A 17576-nucleotide genomic window follows, 5' to 3' on the forward strand; every position below is an offset into this window, starting at 1 on the left:
AAACATCCTTTCTGAATTTAAAAGTAATTCTCTAAGTAATCATCTAGTTTTTCATAAATATCTATAATCTGATTACAACATTTTTGCTGCGGTTACCGATTTTGTAAACCTTTAGTAATCCGTTACTCCCTAACCCTGCCCATATCATCTCTCCTATTGGATGCCAGGTAATATTCATTCCCTTTTCTTTACAGCTTCAAATTGAGATTGTGAAATATTTTTTTCTTCAATGCGCACACTTTGGATTCTCTTCGGTGCGCACACTTTGGATTCTCTTCGGTGCGCACACTTTGGATTCTCTTCGGTGCGCACACTTTAGATTTGACATCTTTTACTGGGAATTGTCCACTGTTGGCATACATTTATTTGGTCCCAAAAACATTGTGTGGAGGATTCCATTTGTCTAGTTGTATGAGTCCCCAGTTACAATCCATGAGGTTCATTTAAAAGTTTCTAGAAAAAGTCAATTGAAAAAGGCCTTCCTGATTTTTCAACACAATAGGCTTCTTCAGAGGGATTAGGGATAGATGGTTACCTGCTGGGTTAGGGTTATAGTTAGATGGATGTATGGATAGATGGTTACCTGCTGGGTTAGGGTTATAGTTATAGATGGTTACCTGCTGGGTTAGGGTTATAGTTAGATGGATGTATGGATAGATGGTTACCTGCTGGGTTAGGTTTATAGATAGATGGTTACCTGCTGGGTTAGGGTTATAGTTAGATGGATGTATGGATAGATGGTTACCTGCTGGGTTAGGTTTATAGATAGATGGTTACCTGCTGGGTTAGGGTTATAGTTAGATGGATGTATGGATAGATGGTTACCTGCTGGGTTAGGTTTATAGATAGATGGTTACCTGCTGGGTTAGGGTTATAGTTAGATGGATGTATGGATAGATGGTTACCTGCTGGGTTAGGGTTATAGTTAGATGGATGTATGGATAGATGCTTACCTGCTGGGTTAGGGTTATAGATAAATGGTTACCTGCTGGGTTAGGGTTATAGATAGATGGTTACCTGCTGGGTTAGGGTTATAGTTAGATGGTTACCTGCTGGGTTAGGTTTATAGTTAGATGGATAGATGGTTACCTGCTGGGTTAGGTTTATAGTTAGATAGATGGTTACCTGCTGGGTTAGGTTTATAGTTAGATGGATGGGTGTATGGATAGATGGTTACCTGCTAGGTTAGGTTTATAGTTAGGTAGATGGTTACCTGCTGGGTTAGGTTTATAGTTAGATGGATAGATGTATGGATAGATGGTTACCTGCTGGGTTAGGTTTATAGTTAGGTAGATGGATAGATGGTTACCTGCTGGGTTATGTTTATAGTTAGATAGATGGATAGATGGTTACCTGCTGGGTTAGGGTTATATTTAGATGGATAGATGGTTACCCACTGGGTTAGGGTTATAGATATATAGATGGTTACCTGCTGGGTTTGGTTTATAGTTAGATGGATAGATGGTTACCTGCTAGGTTAGGTTTATAGTTAGATGGTTACCCACTGGGTTAGGGTTATAGATATATAGATGGATAGATGGTTACCTGCTGGGTTTGGTTTATAGTTAGATAGATGGATAGATGGTTACCTGCTGGGTTAGGGTTATAGTTAGATGGATAGATGGTTACCCACTGGGTTAGGGTTATAGATAGATAGATGGTTACCTGCTGGGTTTGGTTTATAGTTAGATGGATAGATGGTTACCTGCTAGGTTAGGTTTATAGTTAGATGGATAGATGGTTACCTGCTAGGTTAGGTTTATAGTTAGATGGATAGATGGTTACCTGCTGGGTTTGGTTTATAGTTAGATGGATAGATGGTTACCTGCTAGGTTAGGTTTATAGTTAGATGGATAGATGGTTACCTGCTAGGTTAGGTTTATAGTTAGATGGATAGATGGTTACCTGCTAGGTTAGGTTTATAGTTAGATAGATGGTTACCTGCTGGGTTAGGTTTATAGTTAGATGGTTACCCACTGGGTTAGGGTTATAGATAGATGGATGGATAGATGGTTACCTGCTGCGTTAGGTTTATAGTTAGATGGATAGATGGTTACCTGCTGGGTTAGGTTGATGGATAGATGGTTACCTGCTGGGTTAGGTTTATGGATAGATGGTTACCTGCTGGTCATCTCTGTCTGCCTGTTGCACCTCCACTGTAAGCCAGCTACAGGTCATCAGCTTCCTGGGGAACACCACTTCTCAATGTTTCCCAGTAGGCCAACATCTCCTGCTGGCAGAGCAGTGACAGGGAGGTCGCATTTAGTTGACTCTTGACACACACACACACACACACACACACAGCAAGATTGGTGTGGTTAATTTTACATCCAAAACAATTTTATTGTTCTCCTCCAAGTTGAACAGTTGACTCTGTCTTTTGGCCTTTTCCAAACACCCAAACCATGTCATCATTATACAGTACATTGCATTTGTTAAGGTAGCAGTGGAGGCAGAAGTCTTGTCCTTCCTCCTCTCTCCTCTGCGACCCGGAAACCGATAAGTGGTGGAAGTGTCAATTCGTTAGTAGACGAATGGAAGACGGTCCTCCCCTCCTCAATAGGCTCCTTTTGGCGAGGAAAGCAAAAGTGTATCCTACCCTGAGTCCTTCGTGGAAGAGTTTTGAAATCAGCCACCCCCTTCGAATCAGCTACTGTTTTCTCGAAGAAAAGCATGCAAACATTTAAAACTATATTCTACTTATCCTTTTTATCTATAAAATGTTTTGCACAACTAGCTTTCTTAGTTATCACTTTATACATATTATTTTGGGATTCCACCCTGTAAACGTAATTTGCCTGATGACGCGTGATTGGAGGAGTCATTTTATACAGGTGCATTTTCGTCCTCTTTCCCCTCTCCTCGATTACCTTTGACCTTTTTCAAAAGGAGGCCAGAGGATGATGGAAGAGGGAGGACGCAAGAGTTGAGCAAATCCAATTGAGAAAAGGCCTATCAGTCCGGCAAAAACAACAAGGAAACTGTCAGGAGAGAGAATAGAATCAGGTTAGTTTTCATGTGATTGTCCAATGGCCTTCCCATGTTGCATGTCTATGATCTCTTTATGTAGTGCATATGCAAACTGTATGCAGCTTCTCTCGATATGAAATTCAAAAAGGGGCCACAGTTCAGTTGGCACAAAGCAAGGCAACATGGCCCCATAAGTGACATCACCCTGGGTATGGGGAGGAGCTAAATAATGACTAAAACCATTCAGTCAACAGTCTTAGGAAAATAATAATTAGTGTAGAATTGAACACCCAGGATAGGAAAGTACCCATAGACACTGAACAAATGATATCATAGGACCAAAAGAGAAATGAGTTGAATCTCTATGATACCCAACTCCCCATTTTAATACGGTGCTTAATGGAAGACCTCTGACAGTTGAGGGTGAAGAATCTCAACATTTCTTGTGGTAAACCAGTCAAGCACCGTTTTATTATTAATAACCATAAACAAAGAACAGCTTAGCCTGCTGGGAAGTCTGTCTGCCTGCCGCCGCCTCCTCTCACTCAGTCTGTGCACTCGTTTATGAGAAATTATCAAAACGGTTACCTACCTACCTTGCCCTGTTAGGGTCAAACACACACAGCTTGATGCGGAATTGATTATCGGCTTTCTTTTCATAGATTTATTTATATAGATATATATATAGTTCATTCTCTCTCTCATGACACTCGCTCTCTCACGTTCACATTCTCTCGTCTTGCTCCCGACTTCATGTACACAACGTGGGGTGGGGTCGAGGGAGGGAGGGGGGTTGACAAGTGAGTTGACATCACCCAGCCAAATAAAAGAAAAAGGAAATTAATAATAACCGAAGCCCCAAAAAAAAGAGCTGCAATCTTATTTCTTTCAGTTGACAAGCGACGGTCAGTAACAGCAGTTGGTGGTTTAAGCGTTGTAGTGATGGCGGCACCCAGCAGTGACGTCATCAAAGAGGCGAGGGTTGCTGCTCCTTTTGTTCTCGGAGGTTGAGGTTCTCCAACGCCACGTCCAAGGTCATGACCTCCACGCAGCCCATGTCGCCGAAATCACTGAACGCGTCCGAACCTCGGATCACCGCGTCGTGGTAGTCACGGAGATCGTCATCTTCGCTGTGGTCCGGATCGGCCAGCAGGGTGGAGAGGAGGAGCTCCGTGACGAAGAGAGAGCGGTCCGCCCACTGGCCCTCACTCAGCTGGCGCTCCGCCTCCGACAACCGTGGTTCACTCAGTCTGGAGGAGGAGGAGGAGTGAGAAAGAGATGGTGCTCCATTACAAACACAAATCCATCCCCCTACATGTAGCAGACAGCCTCAGAACAAGTCTCTTGTTCAACAGATATTACCTAAACTAGAATAACCACCAAAAAACAAACAAACAAAAAAGGTTAAACCAAGTGTAGCAGACAGTAGCTAACCTGTTGAGGAGGAACTGGGAGTTGCTGTGCTGTGTGTGTGTGGTGAACTCGTGATGCCCTGGGTTAGGGCTGGTAGAGTTAGAACTGGGGTTGGCGTTGTGATGCCCTGGGCTGGGATTGGCATTCAGCCCTGCGTTGGTGGAGGTACGGCTGCTGCTGCGTTGCGTGGCACTCCGGGCCGTGGCACTCCGGGCCGTCTCCAACTGCTGTCTGGCAGCCTGGGTCTGCTGCCGCTCCAACTGGAGCTGCATCTAGAGGAGGAAGAGGAGCAGGAGAGAAGAAAAATGAAGATAAGTAGAAGGGTTCAGGAGAAGTAGGAGGGTTAAGGAGAAGTAAGATATTAAGGAGTTCAGTACTTTGCTTTACGGGCATAAAGTTACATATTGCAGCTTTAAGGGCATACTTGCGTTACAGATTCTAGGATACTGACACCAGCAAAAGGAGGGGGCCAGTATTCAAACCTCTGGTTGCTGGCTCTCCTCTTTAACCTCTGGACTACCTACCTGGAGCTGCTGTAGCTGGGAGGCTGAAGGACCTGAACTCAGCTGGCCACCCGCCGACCTACGCACCCCCGACAACTGGGAGAGAAGCTCTGTGTGGGGAGAGAGATTGAGTTGAGGAGGGGGGGGGGGGGGGGGGGTCACATAAAATGCATTGATTCAACCCTAACCAGACCTAACAGGTCTGGGAAAGAGTGAGAGTGAGATATGATTGACTCCTGTTCGGAAACACCATGTCAAATCAATGTTTTTGTCACTTACACAGCATGTATAAATGGTACAGCAGTTCAGTACAAATATCACTATCAACAGGACTAGAAGAATGAAGTTAGTGATGCATCTACACTGCCTTGAGAAAAATATTCACACCCCTGGACTTTGTCCTTTTTTTGTTGTGTTACAAAGTGGGATTAACTGTAAGTAGGCCACTCAAACATTCAAATGTCGTCTTGGTAACCAACGCATGTATATTTGGCCTTGTGTTTTAGGTTACTGTCCTACTGAAAAGGTGAATTTGTCTCCCAGTGTCTGGTGGAAAGCAGACCACCATTTTTTCCTCTAGGATTTAGCCTGTGCTTAGCTCTATTGAGACCCACAGTGCAGGTGTCATAATACCCATAAAACCTAGCGGTCAAAACAGGGAAATGGTTCCAATTGTTTTTCCACCATTCATTTTTCCCCATAGCTGATTTTGGAAACACTTAAAGGGCTGTGTATATATTTACCCTGGCGTGACGTTTTGATAACCATGTAAATCTCTCTCGGACAAGGTGACTTACTCTTCCGTTTATTTGTATCCCCAAAACCGATGACAAGCATACCCATAACATGATGCAGCCATCACCATCCTTGAAAATATGGAGAGTGGTACTCAGTGATGTTTTGGATTTGCCCCAAACATACGCTTTGTATTCAGGATATAAAGTTCATTTCTTTGCCACATTTTTTTTGCAGTTTTACTTTAGTGCCTTAATGCAAACAGGCTTCCTTATTTTCACGCTGTAATTTAGGTTAGTATTGTAGAGTAACTACAATGTTGTTGATCCATCCTCAGTTTTCTCCCATCACAGCCATTAAAAAAAATTACTGTTTTAAAGTCACCACTGGCCTCATGGTAAAATCTCTGAACGGTTTCATTCCTCTCCGGCAACTAAGCTAGGAAGGACACCTGTATCTTTGTAGTGACTGGCTGTATTGATACACCATTCAAAATGTAATTAATAACTAGACCATGCTTAATGGGATATTCAATGTCTGCTTCTTTTCTTTTACCCATCTACCTATAGGTTCCCTTCTTTGTGAGGCAATGGAAAACCTCCCTGATCTTTGTGCTTCAATTCACTGGGTTAACTAAGGAATATTTCTGTCTGTAATAAAGCCATTTTGTGGGGAAAAGCTCATTCTGATTGGCTGAGCCTGGCTCGCAAATGGGTGGGCCTATGCCCACCCATGGCTGCGCCCCTGCCCAGTTATGTGAAATCCATAGATTAAGGCTTATGAATTTATTTCAATAGACTGATTTCCTTCTATGAAGTGTAACGCAGTAAAATCTTTGCAATTGTTGCATGTTGCATTTATTTATTTTTGTTCAGTATATTTAGGCTTGCCATAAAGGGGTTGAATACTTAGTCTCAAGACATTTCAGCTTTTCATTTTTAAATCAATTTCTAAAACACAATTCTACTGACATTAAGGGGTAATGGTCAGTAGCTAGGTTTCTATTCAAAAACCTGCATAAATAAAATGTGCATTTTCCCACCAGAGATGTTTCCATCTAATTGACTTGTTGCAGATAAAAGTCTGTGCGTGACGACATAGTGCACATACAAGTGGTTAAATTCCCCATGTACCGAATAAAAAAATTAAATGTGTTTCCAATCGCATTTTCAACTCTACTGACGCGCCGGTCACAAAACATGTTGTGTTTATATAGTGAATGTTCCCACTCTGGTCTTGGTTACAAACACTTTAGTCAAAAGCTCTCAGATACAGTGCGGGTAGTGTCTACATGATGAGATTATGGATAAAAGAGCAAGATGATTTTTTTTAAATTGTCAAGCATCGATCAATGTCACCAGAATAAGTCCCTTGATATTTATTGGAAAGGAGCATCAAGCTAATTACTGTGAACTTTCACCACCCTGTGAAGTTCATCATAACTTATTTCAACTGCATGCTTTCCAGATTTGTAGTGGGAGGACCACACAATGTCATCGCGTGACTCCCAAACGTAATTCAACATTTATTTATTTACTTGCCTTAGTTATGACGGCCTACCCCCCCCAGCCAAACCCTCCCCTAACCCGGACGATGCTGGGCCAATTGTGCGCCGCCCTATGGCGGTTGTGACACAGCCTGGGAACGAACCAGGGTTTGTAGTGACGCCTCTTGCACTGCATTGCAGTGCCTTAGACCTCTCAGGATGGTTATTATATCATTAAAAGCATTTCCACCTCCATTTAATCACATGAATACATTTTACACAGACAAGAAGATCCCATCGTGTTTTGTTTTGTCGACATTTGGATAGTTTACTGACAAATTACACTGAATTTTTTTTATTTTTATAATTTAAAACGCAACATTCAACAATTTCAAAGATTTTATTGAGTTAGTTCACTGAGAGTACAGATATGCATCTTCTGGTTTAAACAATAATAATGTAGGGGTGTGGATCAGAAAACCAGTCAGTATCTGCTGTGACCATTTGCCTCATTCAGCACGACACATCTCCTTCACATAGAGTTGATCAGGCTGTTGATTGTGGCCTGTTGTCCCACTCTTCAATGGCTGTGCTTAGTAGCTGGACATTGGCGGGAACTGGAACATGCTGTCGTACACGTCGATCCAGAGCATCCCAAACATGCTCAATGGGTGACATGTCTGGTGAGTATGCAGGCTCTGGAAGAACTGGGACATTTTCAGATTTCAGGAATTGTGTACAGATCCTTGCGACATGGGGCTGTGCATTATCATGCTGAAACATGAGGTGATGGCGGCAGATGAATGGTACGACAATGGACCTCAGGATCTCATCACGGTATCTCTGTGCATTCAAATTGTAATTGATCAAATGCAATTGTGTTCGTTGTCCGTAGCTTAGCCTGCCTGCCCATACCATAACCCCACCATGGGCACTCTGTTCACAATGTTGGCATCAACAAACCGCTCGCCTACACGACGCCATACACATCGTCTGCCCGGTAGTTGAAACTGGGATTCATTTCCGTGAAGGGCACACTTCTCTAGCGAGCCAGTGCCCATCAAAGGTGAGCATTTGCCCACTGAAGGCGGTTACGACACCAAACTGCAGTCAGGTCAAGACCCTGGTGAGGACGATGAGCACGCAGATGGGCTTCCCGGAGATGGTTTCTGACAGTTTGTGCAGAAATTCTTCGATTGTGCAAACCCACAGTTTCATCAGCTGTCTGGGTGGCTGGTCTCAGACGAAGCCGGAGGTGGAGGTGCTGGACTGGAGTGGTTACACATGGTTTGCGGTTAAAGGCCGGTTGGACGAACTACCAAATTCTCTAAAACACAGTTGAGGCAGCTTATGGTAGACTAATGAACATTCAATTCTCTGGTAACAGTTCTGTTGGACATTCCTGCAGTCAGCATGCCAATTGCACGCTCTTTCAAAACTTCAGACATCTGTGGCATTGTGTTATATGACAAAACTGCATATTTTAGTGTCCTTTTATTGTCCCCAGCACAAGGTGCACCTGTGTAATGATCATGCTGTTTAATCAGCTTCTTGATATGCCACACCTGTCAGGTGGATGGATTATCTTGGCAAATGAGAAATGCTCACTAACAGGAATGCAAACAAATTTGTTTTTGTGCGTATGGAACATTTCTGGGATATTTTATTTCAGCTCAATGAACATGGGACCAACACTTTACATGTTGCATTTATATTTTTTGTTCAGTGTAGCTGTTTCCTTCCGGCCGTGACATCTTTACCCGGCATGTACTTTACACGCATAAAACATTTGTCTGGAAACCTGATTAGTGACACAAAATCTCCATTTAATCCATTTTAAATTAAGGCTGTAACACAACATAATGTGTAAACAGTCAAGGGGTGTGAATACATTCTGAAGGCGCTGTCATAAAGCAGCCCTGTATGTACACAAGAGGATGTACATTTTTCAGTCATTAAAACACATCAGGCATTGAACCAATCAGGATTAGAATAACTTCAAGGAATGTGTTACGGCAACACAGACACACACCGTCTAGACTGGTCTATAAGGGCCTTGGGTGGGTTACCGTCTAGACTGGTCTATAAGGGCCTTGGGTGGGTTACCGTCTAGACTGGTCTATAAGGGCCTTGGGTGGGTTACCGTCTAGACTGGTCTATAAGGGCCTTGGGTGGGTGGGTTACCGTCTAGACTGGTCTATAAGGGCCTTGGGTGGGTGGGTTACCGTCTAGACTGGTCTATAAGGGCCTTGGGTGGGTGGGTTACCGTCTAGACTGGTCTATAAGGGCCTTGGGTGGGTGGGTTACCGTCTAGACTGGTCTATAAGGGCCTTGGGTGGGTGGGTGGGTTACACAGTGGATATTCTCTTTTGACAAATCTGCTGTCTCTCTCGCTCTCTCTCTGATGTAGTCACAGCTGTGTGTGTGTGTGTGTGTGTGTGTGTGTGTGTGTGTGTGTGTGTGTGTGTGTGTGTGTGTGTGTGTGTGCGCGTCCTACCGGCTATAGGATCCATAGCCTCTCTGTTGTAGTTGGAGCTCTGTGTAGAGGTCTGTGTGGTAGAGCTCCCCCCGGAGGTTGAGGAGGTGAAGTGCATGTTGGATCGACGGGCCCTTGGCCCCCCTAGACCCCGACCCGGGTGGAACATCCTACGCACGTGCCGCACCCCGCTCGACTCATCGTGGAGCAACACCGTCAAGGAACATCATGGACACGTCATGAAACACACACACTCTCTCTCTATGCCCTGATCTAAAAACACACTCACAAGAGGCTAAACTGCAACACACAGACAGACAGCCGGCGAGACAGACGGACGGACGGCCGGTGAGACAGACAGACGGACGGCCGGCCGGATGGCCAGCGAGACAGACGGCGAGACAGACGGACGGACGGCGAGACAGACAGACGGACGGACGGACGGACGGCGAGACAGACGGACGGACGGCGAGACAGACGGACGGACGGCGAGACAGACGGACGGACGGCCGGCGAGACAGACGGACGGACGGCCGGCGAGACAGACGGACGGACGGCCGGCGAGACAGACGGCCGGCGAGACAGACGGACGGACGGCGAGAGAGACGGACGGCCGGCGAGACAGACGGACGGACGGCCGGCGAGACAGACGGACGGACGGCCGGCGAGACAGACGGACGGACGGCCGGCGAGACAGACGGCCGGCGAGACAGACGGACAGACGGCGAGACGGACGGACGGACGGCCGGCCAGACAGACGGACGGACGGCGAGACAGACAGACGGACGGACGGCGAGACAGACAGACGGCGAGACAGACAGACGGACGGACGGCGAGACAGACAGACGGACGGACGGCGAGACAGACAGACGGACGGACGGCGAGACAGACAGACGGACGGACGGCGAGACAGACGGCGGGACGGACGGCGAGACGGACGGACGGCAAGACGGACGGAGACAGACAGACGGCGAGACAGACAGACGGCCGGCGAGACAGACAGACGGCAAGACGGACGGAGACAGACAGACGGCGAGACAGACAGACGGCCGGCCGGCGAGACAGACAGACAGCCGGCCGGCCGGCGAGACAGACAGACAGACAGACAGACAGCCGGCCGGCGAGACAGACAGACGGCCGGCGAGACAGACAGACGGCCGGCGAGACAGACAGACAGACGGCGAGACAGACAGACGGCCGGCCGGCGAGACAGACAGACGGACGGACGGCGAGACGGATGGCGAGACAGACAGACGGACGGACGGCGAGACGGATGGCGAGACAGACAGACAGACGGCCGGCGAGACAGACAGACAGACGGCCGGCCAGACAGACAGACAGACGGCCGGCCAGACAGACAGACAGACGGCCGGCCAGACAGACAGACAGACGGCCGGCCGGCCAGACAGACGGCCGGCCGGCCAGACAGACAGACAGACGGCCGGCCAGACAGACAGACAGACAGACAGACGGCCGGCGAGACAGACAGACAGCCGGCCGCGCGAGACAGACAGACAGCCGGCCGGCGAGACAGACAGACAGCCGGCCAGCGAGACAGACAGACAGACAGACGGCCGGCGAGACAGACAGACAGCCGGCCGGCCGGCGAGACAGACAGCCGGCCGGCCGGCGAGACAGACAGCCGGCCGGCCGGCGAGACAGACACGCCGGCCGCGCCGGCGAGACAGACAGCCGGCCGGCCGGCGAGACAGACAGCACCCCCCCGGCACAGCACCCCCCGGCACGGCAGACAGACAGCACCCCGGCGAGACAGACAGACGGCCGGCCGGCGCAGACAGACAGACAGCCGGCCGGCCGGCGAGACAGACAGACCCCCCAGACAGCCGGCCGGCGAGACAGACAGACCCGGCCGGCGAGACAGACAGACAGACCGGCGACGACCACGACAGACGCGCCGGCCGGCGAGACAGACAGACAGACGGCCGGCCAGACAGACAGACAGACGGCCGGCCAGACAGACAGACAGACAGACGGCCGGCGAGAGAGACAGACAGACAGACGGCCGGCGAGCAGCAGCACCCCCAGACAGCGACAGCCGGCCGGCGAGACAGACAGACAGCCGGCGAGACAGACAGACAGACAGACGGCCGGCGAGACAGACAGACAGCCGGCCGGCCGGCGAGACAGACAGACAGCCGGCCGGCCGGCGAGACAGACAGACAGCCGGCCGGCCGGCGAGACAGACAGCCGGCCGGCCGGCGAGACAGACAGCCGGCCGGCCGGCGAGACAGACAGCCGGCCGGCCGGCGAGACAGACAGCAGAGTTTGTTGCAGTACCCAGTGCTGTTCAGCAGATGGCCCTGTGGTTCTTGATGAGCTTTACACTGACCTGTTGTTGTTTCCCTGTAGGGCTTTTCCATGTTAGACATGTCACATAGTAGAACTTCAGTGGAATGCCCCACAATTGGAGCATTACATTGTAAGAGCAAAGTAGAGTAGTAGTCTGTTTACCTGTAAAGGATATCAAGTTTCTGGGTTAGACTGAGTGAACTGCAGAGCAGACAGTAGTAGACCAATCAATCACATTCATTTTATATTGCCCCTTTTAAACCAGAGTGCTTTGCAGTTAGACAGTCTAGATTCCAAAGAGCGAGCAAAGCAGAAGCGAAAGCACAGTGGAAAGGAAAAACTCCCTAGAACGAAGAAACCAAGAGGAACCAGGTTCAGAGGGGTAAAGGATATCAAGTCTCTGGGGGCTCTGTGTTCAAGTGTGAGATGAGCAGCGAAGTCGTCAGTCACGTGATTAGGGTCCCCGCCGGGCAGCGAAGCACATATGGGACAGATCTGCAGAGGAGAAGGAGAGAACACAAGCCCATCTGAGCATGCTCCACATCAAATGCATTTGAACACAGTTTTTTTTTTGGATGCTGTTCATTTTACTGAACATGGCCTGGATGTTGATTTGGGAACATTTTTGCAACTCCCTCCTGCCTGGAAAACAATCTAGAGGAAGCACTGGTCTCTTTTCCACTGCAGAGATTTACACCACAGGGTTTCCCCACTGCAGAGATTTACACCACAGGGTTTCCCCACTGCAGAGATTTACACCACAGGGTTTCCCCACTGCAGAGATTTACACCACAGGGTTTCCCCACTGCAGAGATTTACACCACAGGGTTTCCCCACTGCAGAGATTTACACCACAGGGTTTCCCCACTGCAGAGATTTACACCACAGGGTTTCCCCACTGCAGAGATTTACACCACAGGTATTCCCCACTGCAGAGATTTACACCACAGGTATTTCCCACTGCAGAGATTTACACCACAGGTATTTCCCACTGCAGAGATTTACACCACAGGTATTTCCCACTGCAGAGATTTACACCACAGGTGTTTCCCCACTGCAGAGATTTACACCACAGGGTTTCCCCACTGCAGAGATTTACACCACAGGGTTTTCCCACTGCAGAGATTTACACCACAGGGTTTCCCCACTGCAGAGACTTACTCCACAGGGTTTCCCCACTGCAGAGACACACCACAGGGTTTCCCCACTGCAGAGACATACACTATAGAGATTTGCACTGGTGCTTGGCCTAAAGACTTGTGTTTCCACTCCCGAGGCCAGGTCCAAAAAAAATAGTGGTAGACTTACCACCTCTGAGGAGGTCTCTGTGTGCTCTGTAGCAACGTGCTCCTGAAGGGAAGTCTCTGTGTAGCCCATCCTGCCACAGTAAGGACAGGTGAAGGCCTGGGGCTGCTCCACTGACAAGGCCTCTCCTCCATAATATAGGTCTATAGTAAGACAGACAGGAGAGGGGGACAGGGTTAGTAAGGACAGGTGAAGGCCTGGGGCTGCTCCACTGACAAGGCCTCTCCTCCATAATATAGGTCTATAGTAAGACAGACAGGAGAGGGGGACAGGGTTAGACAGTAAGGACAAGTGAAAGCAGGAACTGCTCAACTGAGAAGGCCTCTCCTCCATAACATAGGTCTGGAAGGACAGAATCAGCGCAGGCAGAATCAACGCACTATCTGACAAAAGACAATCAGTTTTCAGGGTGTTTAGTTGTGGTGTTTGTCTTTTTACATCTCCCGTCTGGTTATATGGAGGGGGGGGGGGTGTTGTAATAGCTATGTACTTAATGAAGTCGACCCTGGTTAGTATGCACTGTATGGTGTGAGTTGTAGTTGTGATGCGTGTGTAGTGTGTCTGATTGTGGTGTATATGCATGGGTGTGTGCACTTACCGAAGTCGACCCTGGTTAGTATGCACTGCATGGCGTGTTCTGTTGTGTGTCTGGTGGTCGTGGCACCGGCCTCGTAGCACGACGCACACAGGTCGTAGTCGTAGCAAATTAAACACTTGTACCGCCGCCCCCGGAAGTTACCCTTCAAACACGCATCGCAGCTCACACCTGACGAAAGACAATTCACAGACGGACCATTTTGACCAATACCCTGTCCTAACCCCACAACACACAAGTCAGAGTATTAGAATAGACCACACAGATAAGTTATGGGTCAAACACACAGCAAAATAAAGCCAACACGTTGCAGCATTTACCTAGCTATAATACACAACCAACATATTGGCATAACACTCATGAACTAGCCTATTAGCTACACAGACACAGCACTTTCACATTTCCAGTGTCCATGTGACTAATCAAAAACAAACAAAAAAGAGTTGGCAGTTCAGCAACTGCCAATATAGCTACAACTACCATGCAGAATTGATATTTAAGACGAGAGTAGACTGACATGAATTTGAAATATGTGTGTAACTGCTATACCCAGCTAGATAGCTAGCTAGCTATGCAGACCACCAACTTTTGAGGGCAGGCAATTGCACGACTGACTCAGTGCAGAATTGATGGCCCTTGTTATTTAAGACTGGCATGAATTTGAAATATGTATAACTCCTGTACCCAGTTAGGTAGCTCGCTAGCTAGTTTGTTACATGGACCACCAACTTTGAGGAGGTGCAGCTGATTTGACTACAACAGTCGTGCTAAAAAGCTAGCTAACGTTAACTGGCACAGCGAACCAACACTCCCAAACAGAGCTTGTCAACATAGCTAACTAGCTATAGTTTGTTAGCTAGCTAGTATAACTAGCCGGTTTCCCCACTAGCTAGCCCCTTTAAATGTATGTTGGTGGCTTTTTAACATGTTAAAAATATGTAAAGCGCTAACTAGCTACTGATGAAGGCCTCAGCTACACAGGGCCTCGTCCAAGGCTACTTTGATGACAGTGCATTCACAACCCGTGATGTTAGCTAGGAAGGTTTGTTAACTAGAAAGGGAAAGAAAACAAGAATAAACTAGCTAGGACACTTTGTCAAAACATCACCTTGACAGACACGATAATGAATACATTTTCCATGTATAATGGTTTGCCTTTAAGCCTAGTAAACTAGCTAGCTAGTTAGCTAACTACAGGTTAATAAAATGATAGCTAGGTAACTGGAGAGTTAACTCTCTAGTTTAGCAAGCCAATTAACGCTAGCAACCTAGAAGCTAACAAACTAGGTTGGCTGCCGTGCGAACTAGTTCACACTGGAAATTAGAAACTTTTCTTGGGCAGTGCCCTTGTGCCCAACTAACGTTAGTTACCAAGATACGTTTAAGTGTTAGCTAAAGTGGGTAAATGTATAACGTTAGCGGCAGTTCATTACAAAATACACGTAGACCTTCATGTAGTTAGTTAGCTAGCCTAGCAATCGCTTCGCTACGGTCTCGTCTAGCACTATTTTTTTTTGGGGGGGGGGGGGGGGGGGAAACTTCTTACCTTCATGACGGGACATCCTATGGACCCTAACACAGCCCCCTACGGGCTCACTCTGGCTTGAACCACGCAATTAATATCGGCTGGAGAATAGAAGCCGGGGCTGGCTGTCCCTGGCCTCTTCCTCATGCAGGATCCGGTTTGGCACAGTGACAGTGCCTCCTTTTCCTCCGCCGCCTGCTGCTGCTGCTGTGTCACCGTCCAATGCCTCCGGTGTAACGCCAGAGGGCGCTGTTGTCCACATACTGCTACTCAAATCAAACTTTATTTGTTCAAATGCGCCGAATACAACAAGTGTAGTAGACCTTACCGTGAAATGCTTACTTTACAAGCACTTTAACCAACAGTGCAGTTCAAGAAGAGTTTAGAAAATATTTACCAAATAAAAATAAATAAATAATGAAAATAACACAAAATATCAATAACGAGGCTATATACAGGGGGTACCGATACCGAGTCAATGTGCAGGGGTACAGGTTAGTCGAGGTAATTTGTACATGTTGGTAGGGGTGAAGTGACTATATGTAACCGATGTGAAATGGCTAGTTAGTTAGCGGTGGTGCGCGCTAATAGCATTTCAATCAGTGACGTCACTCGCTCTGAGACTTGAAGTAGGGTTTCCCCTTGCGTTGCAAGTGCCGCGGCTTTTGTGGCGCGATGGGTAACGATGCTTCGTGGGGTGTCAGTTGTTGATGTGTGCAAGGGTCCCTGGTTCGAGCCCAGGTTGGGGCGAAGAGAGGGACGGAACCTACACTGTTACATATGCATAGATAATAAACAGCGAGTAGCAGCAGCAGTGTACAAAACTGACTGTCCCCATCAGATCCAGAAAGATGAAGCTCATTTAATACATTTCTATACCATTTCAAAACTATAAGATGCTATTTGGAGAACAGCAAAAACAAAGCGAAAATGACCACAGCCATTATCACATTGGTTGCTGTAGCTTCCTTCACCTCAGTCCATCTACAAAACACATAGCCTATTAGCTTACAATTAGCCGCTACACACATTTTATTAACAAAGGGTAAACAAAATAAGTTTGCTTTACACAACTTTTGTTTGTTGCAATTTTACAGCAAATTTCCTGCAATTCTACCCCTTTTGCTCTGGAACTTTGGCGACAACTAAGTATTTTTGAAACCTCCCGCTTTGGGCTGGATGTGTCAATGCGTAGTTCATACACAAGCTTTAGACCCTCGCCATTTGAGTGACAGCAAGCAATGCACACGCAGCAGAGCAAGAAAGAAAGCAATAACGTGGTGCACATATCTGCACATAATGTGATGTAGTGCACCATTATCGGGGACCACTTTTGGCTCCTGAGTGCAACTTTCAGAACTACCTGAGAATCTCTTTAATATGATATCTGAGTGAAAGTGACTAACAAATCACTGTGGGCCCCTGGAGGTCAGGGCCCTTGGGCACGTGATTACTGCAAATTTAGATAGCTGGCTAGACAAACTAGATGAAATTGACCAATCTAAAAAAAAACGTTAACTGACATGGGTTTATTGAGTGACTGTCAGTGAAGGACATATAGCCTAACAAGAGGGAAACTGCTGATGCATAACCAACTTTCAATATTGTACCTTGTGTTTTCTACTATTCTTAACTCTCAACAGCAAGTTGAGACCTCAACTGAGTCCCCCCCCCCCCCCCCCCCCCCCCCCCCGAAATGATTTTTTTCTTTCTACATAGCTACATGTAAAGACCTCGGATACACATCAAGGTAAGTAGATACTTGAAACCTAAGATGTAGGTTAAATAACAATTGGTTTGTGTGTTTATCTTTTATCAGTTCCATGATTGTTGTCTCAGTGTTTTAAAGTAACCCAACCCCGACCACAGAGAGCAAGCAAGAACCACAGTGGTGAGGAAAAAGTCAAGAAACCTTAAAAGGAACCAGGCTCAGAGGGGAAGCCAATCCTCTTCTGGCTAAACCGGGTAATGTATGACTACATCTGACTGTATCTAGCTTTGTGGATGATTGATTGATTAAGGACTTTATACTGTGTGTCCTCCTGGCTCTTGTGTTCCCTGTCAACTGTCAAACTGTGTTATTTGTTAGCCTACATCATCTCTGTGTCTTGCTGCATGTGCCATGTACCAATTCTACACTACACTACTTGATCAATCTCTGAATTTGTTGAAACTCCATTCCAATACAGCTTCTTGTTATACAGTGGGGACGTTGTAGTTTCTTTGTTGGCCACTAGAGTGCGCTAGAGTTGAACTTT

General features: G+C 47.2%; 1 protein-coding gene across 3 annotated transcripts; it reads right to left on the reverse strand.

Moving 5' to 3' along the window:
• Nucleotides 1-2318: 2318 nt before the first annotated feature.
• On the reverse strand, nucleotides 2319-15550 carry LOC106570909 (E3 ubiquitin-protein ligase KCMF1). 3 transcript variants are annotated; one of them, XM_045695397.2, is made up of 8 exons: nucleotides 15340-15550; nucleotides 13797-13964; nucleotides 13202-13341; nucleotides 12287-12388; nucleotides 9605-9785; nucleotides 4908-4996; nucleotides 4405-4655; nucleotides 2319-4220 (listed from the first exon to the last, which is right to left on the reverse strand). In XM_045695397.2, the coding sequence occupies exons 1-8, from the start codon at nucleotides 15353-15355 to the stop codon at nucleotides 3938-3940; spliced, it is 1230 nt and encodes a 409-aa protein (XP_045551353.1). In that variant the 5' UTR covers nucleotides 15356-15550; the 3' UTR covers nucleotides 2319-3937. The 3 variants fall into 3 exon arrangements, with proteins under 3 accessions (XP_045551353.1, XP_045551352.1, XP_082817701.1); XM_045695396.2 differs by having other exon boundaries at nucleotides 13797-14012; nucleotides 15340-15521; XM_082961575.1 differs by lacking the exon at nucleotides 15340-15550 and adding an exon at nucleotides 14902-15287.
• Nucleotides 15551-17576: the final 2026 nt, after the last annotated feature.

Source organism: Salmo salar, chromosome 15 (genome assembly GCF_965601325.2).
Source record: "Salmo salar chromosome 15, fSalSal1, whole genome shotgun sequence".
Taxonomy (NCBI): domain Eukaryota; kingdom Metazoa; phylum Chordata; class Actinopteri; order Salmoniformes; family Salmonidae; genus Salmo; species Salmo salar.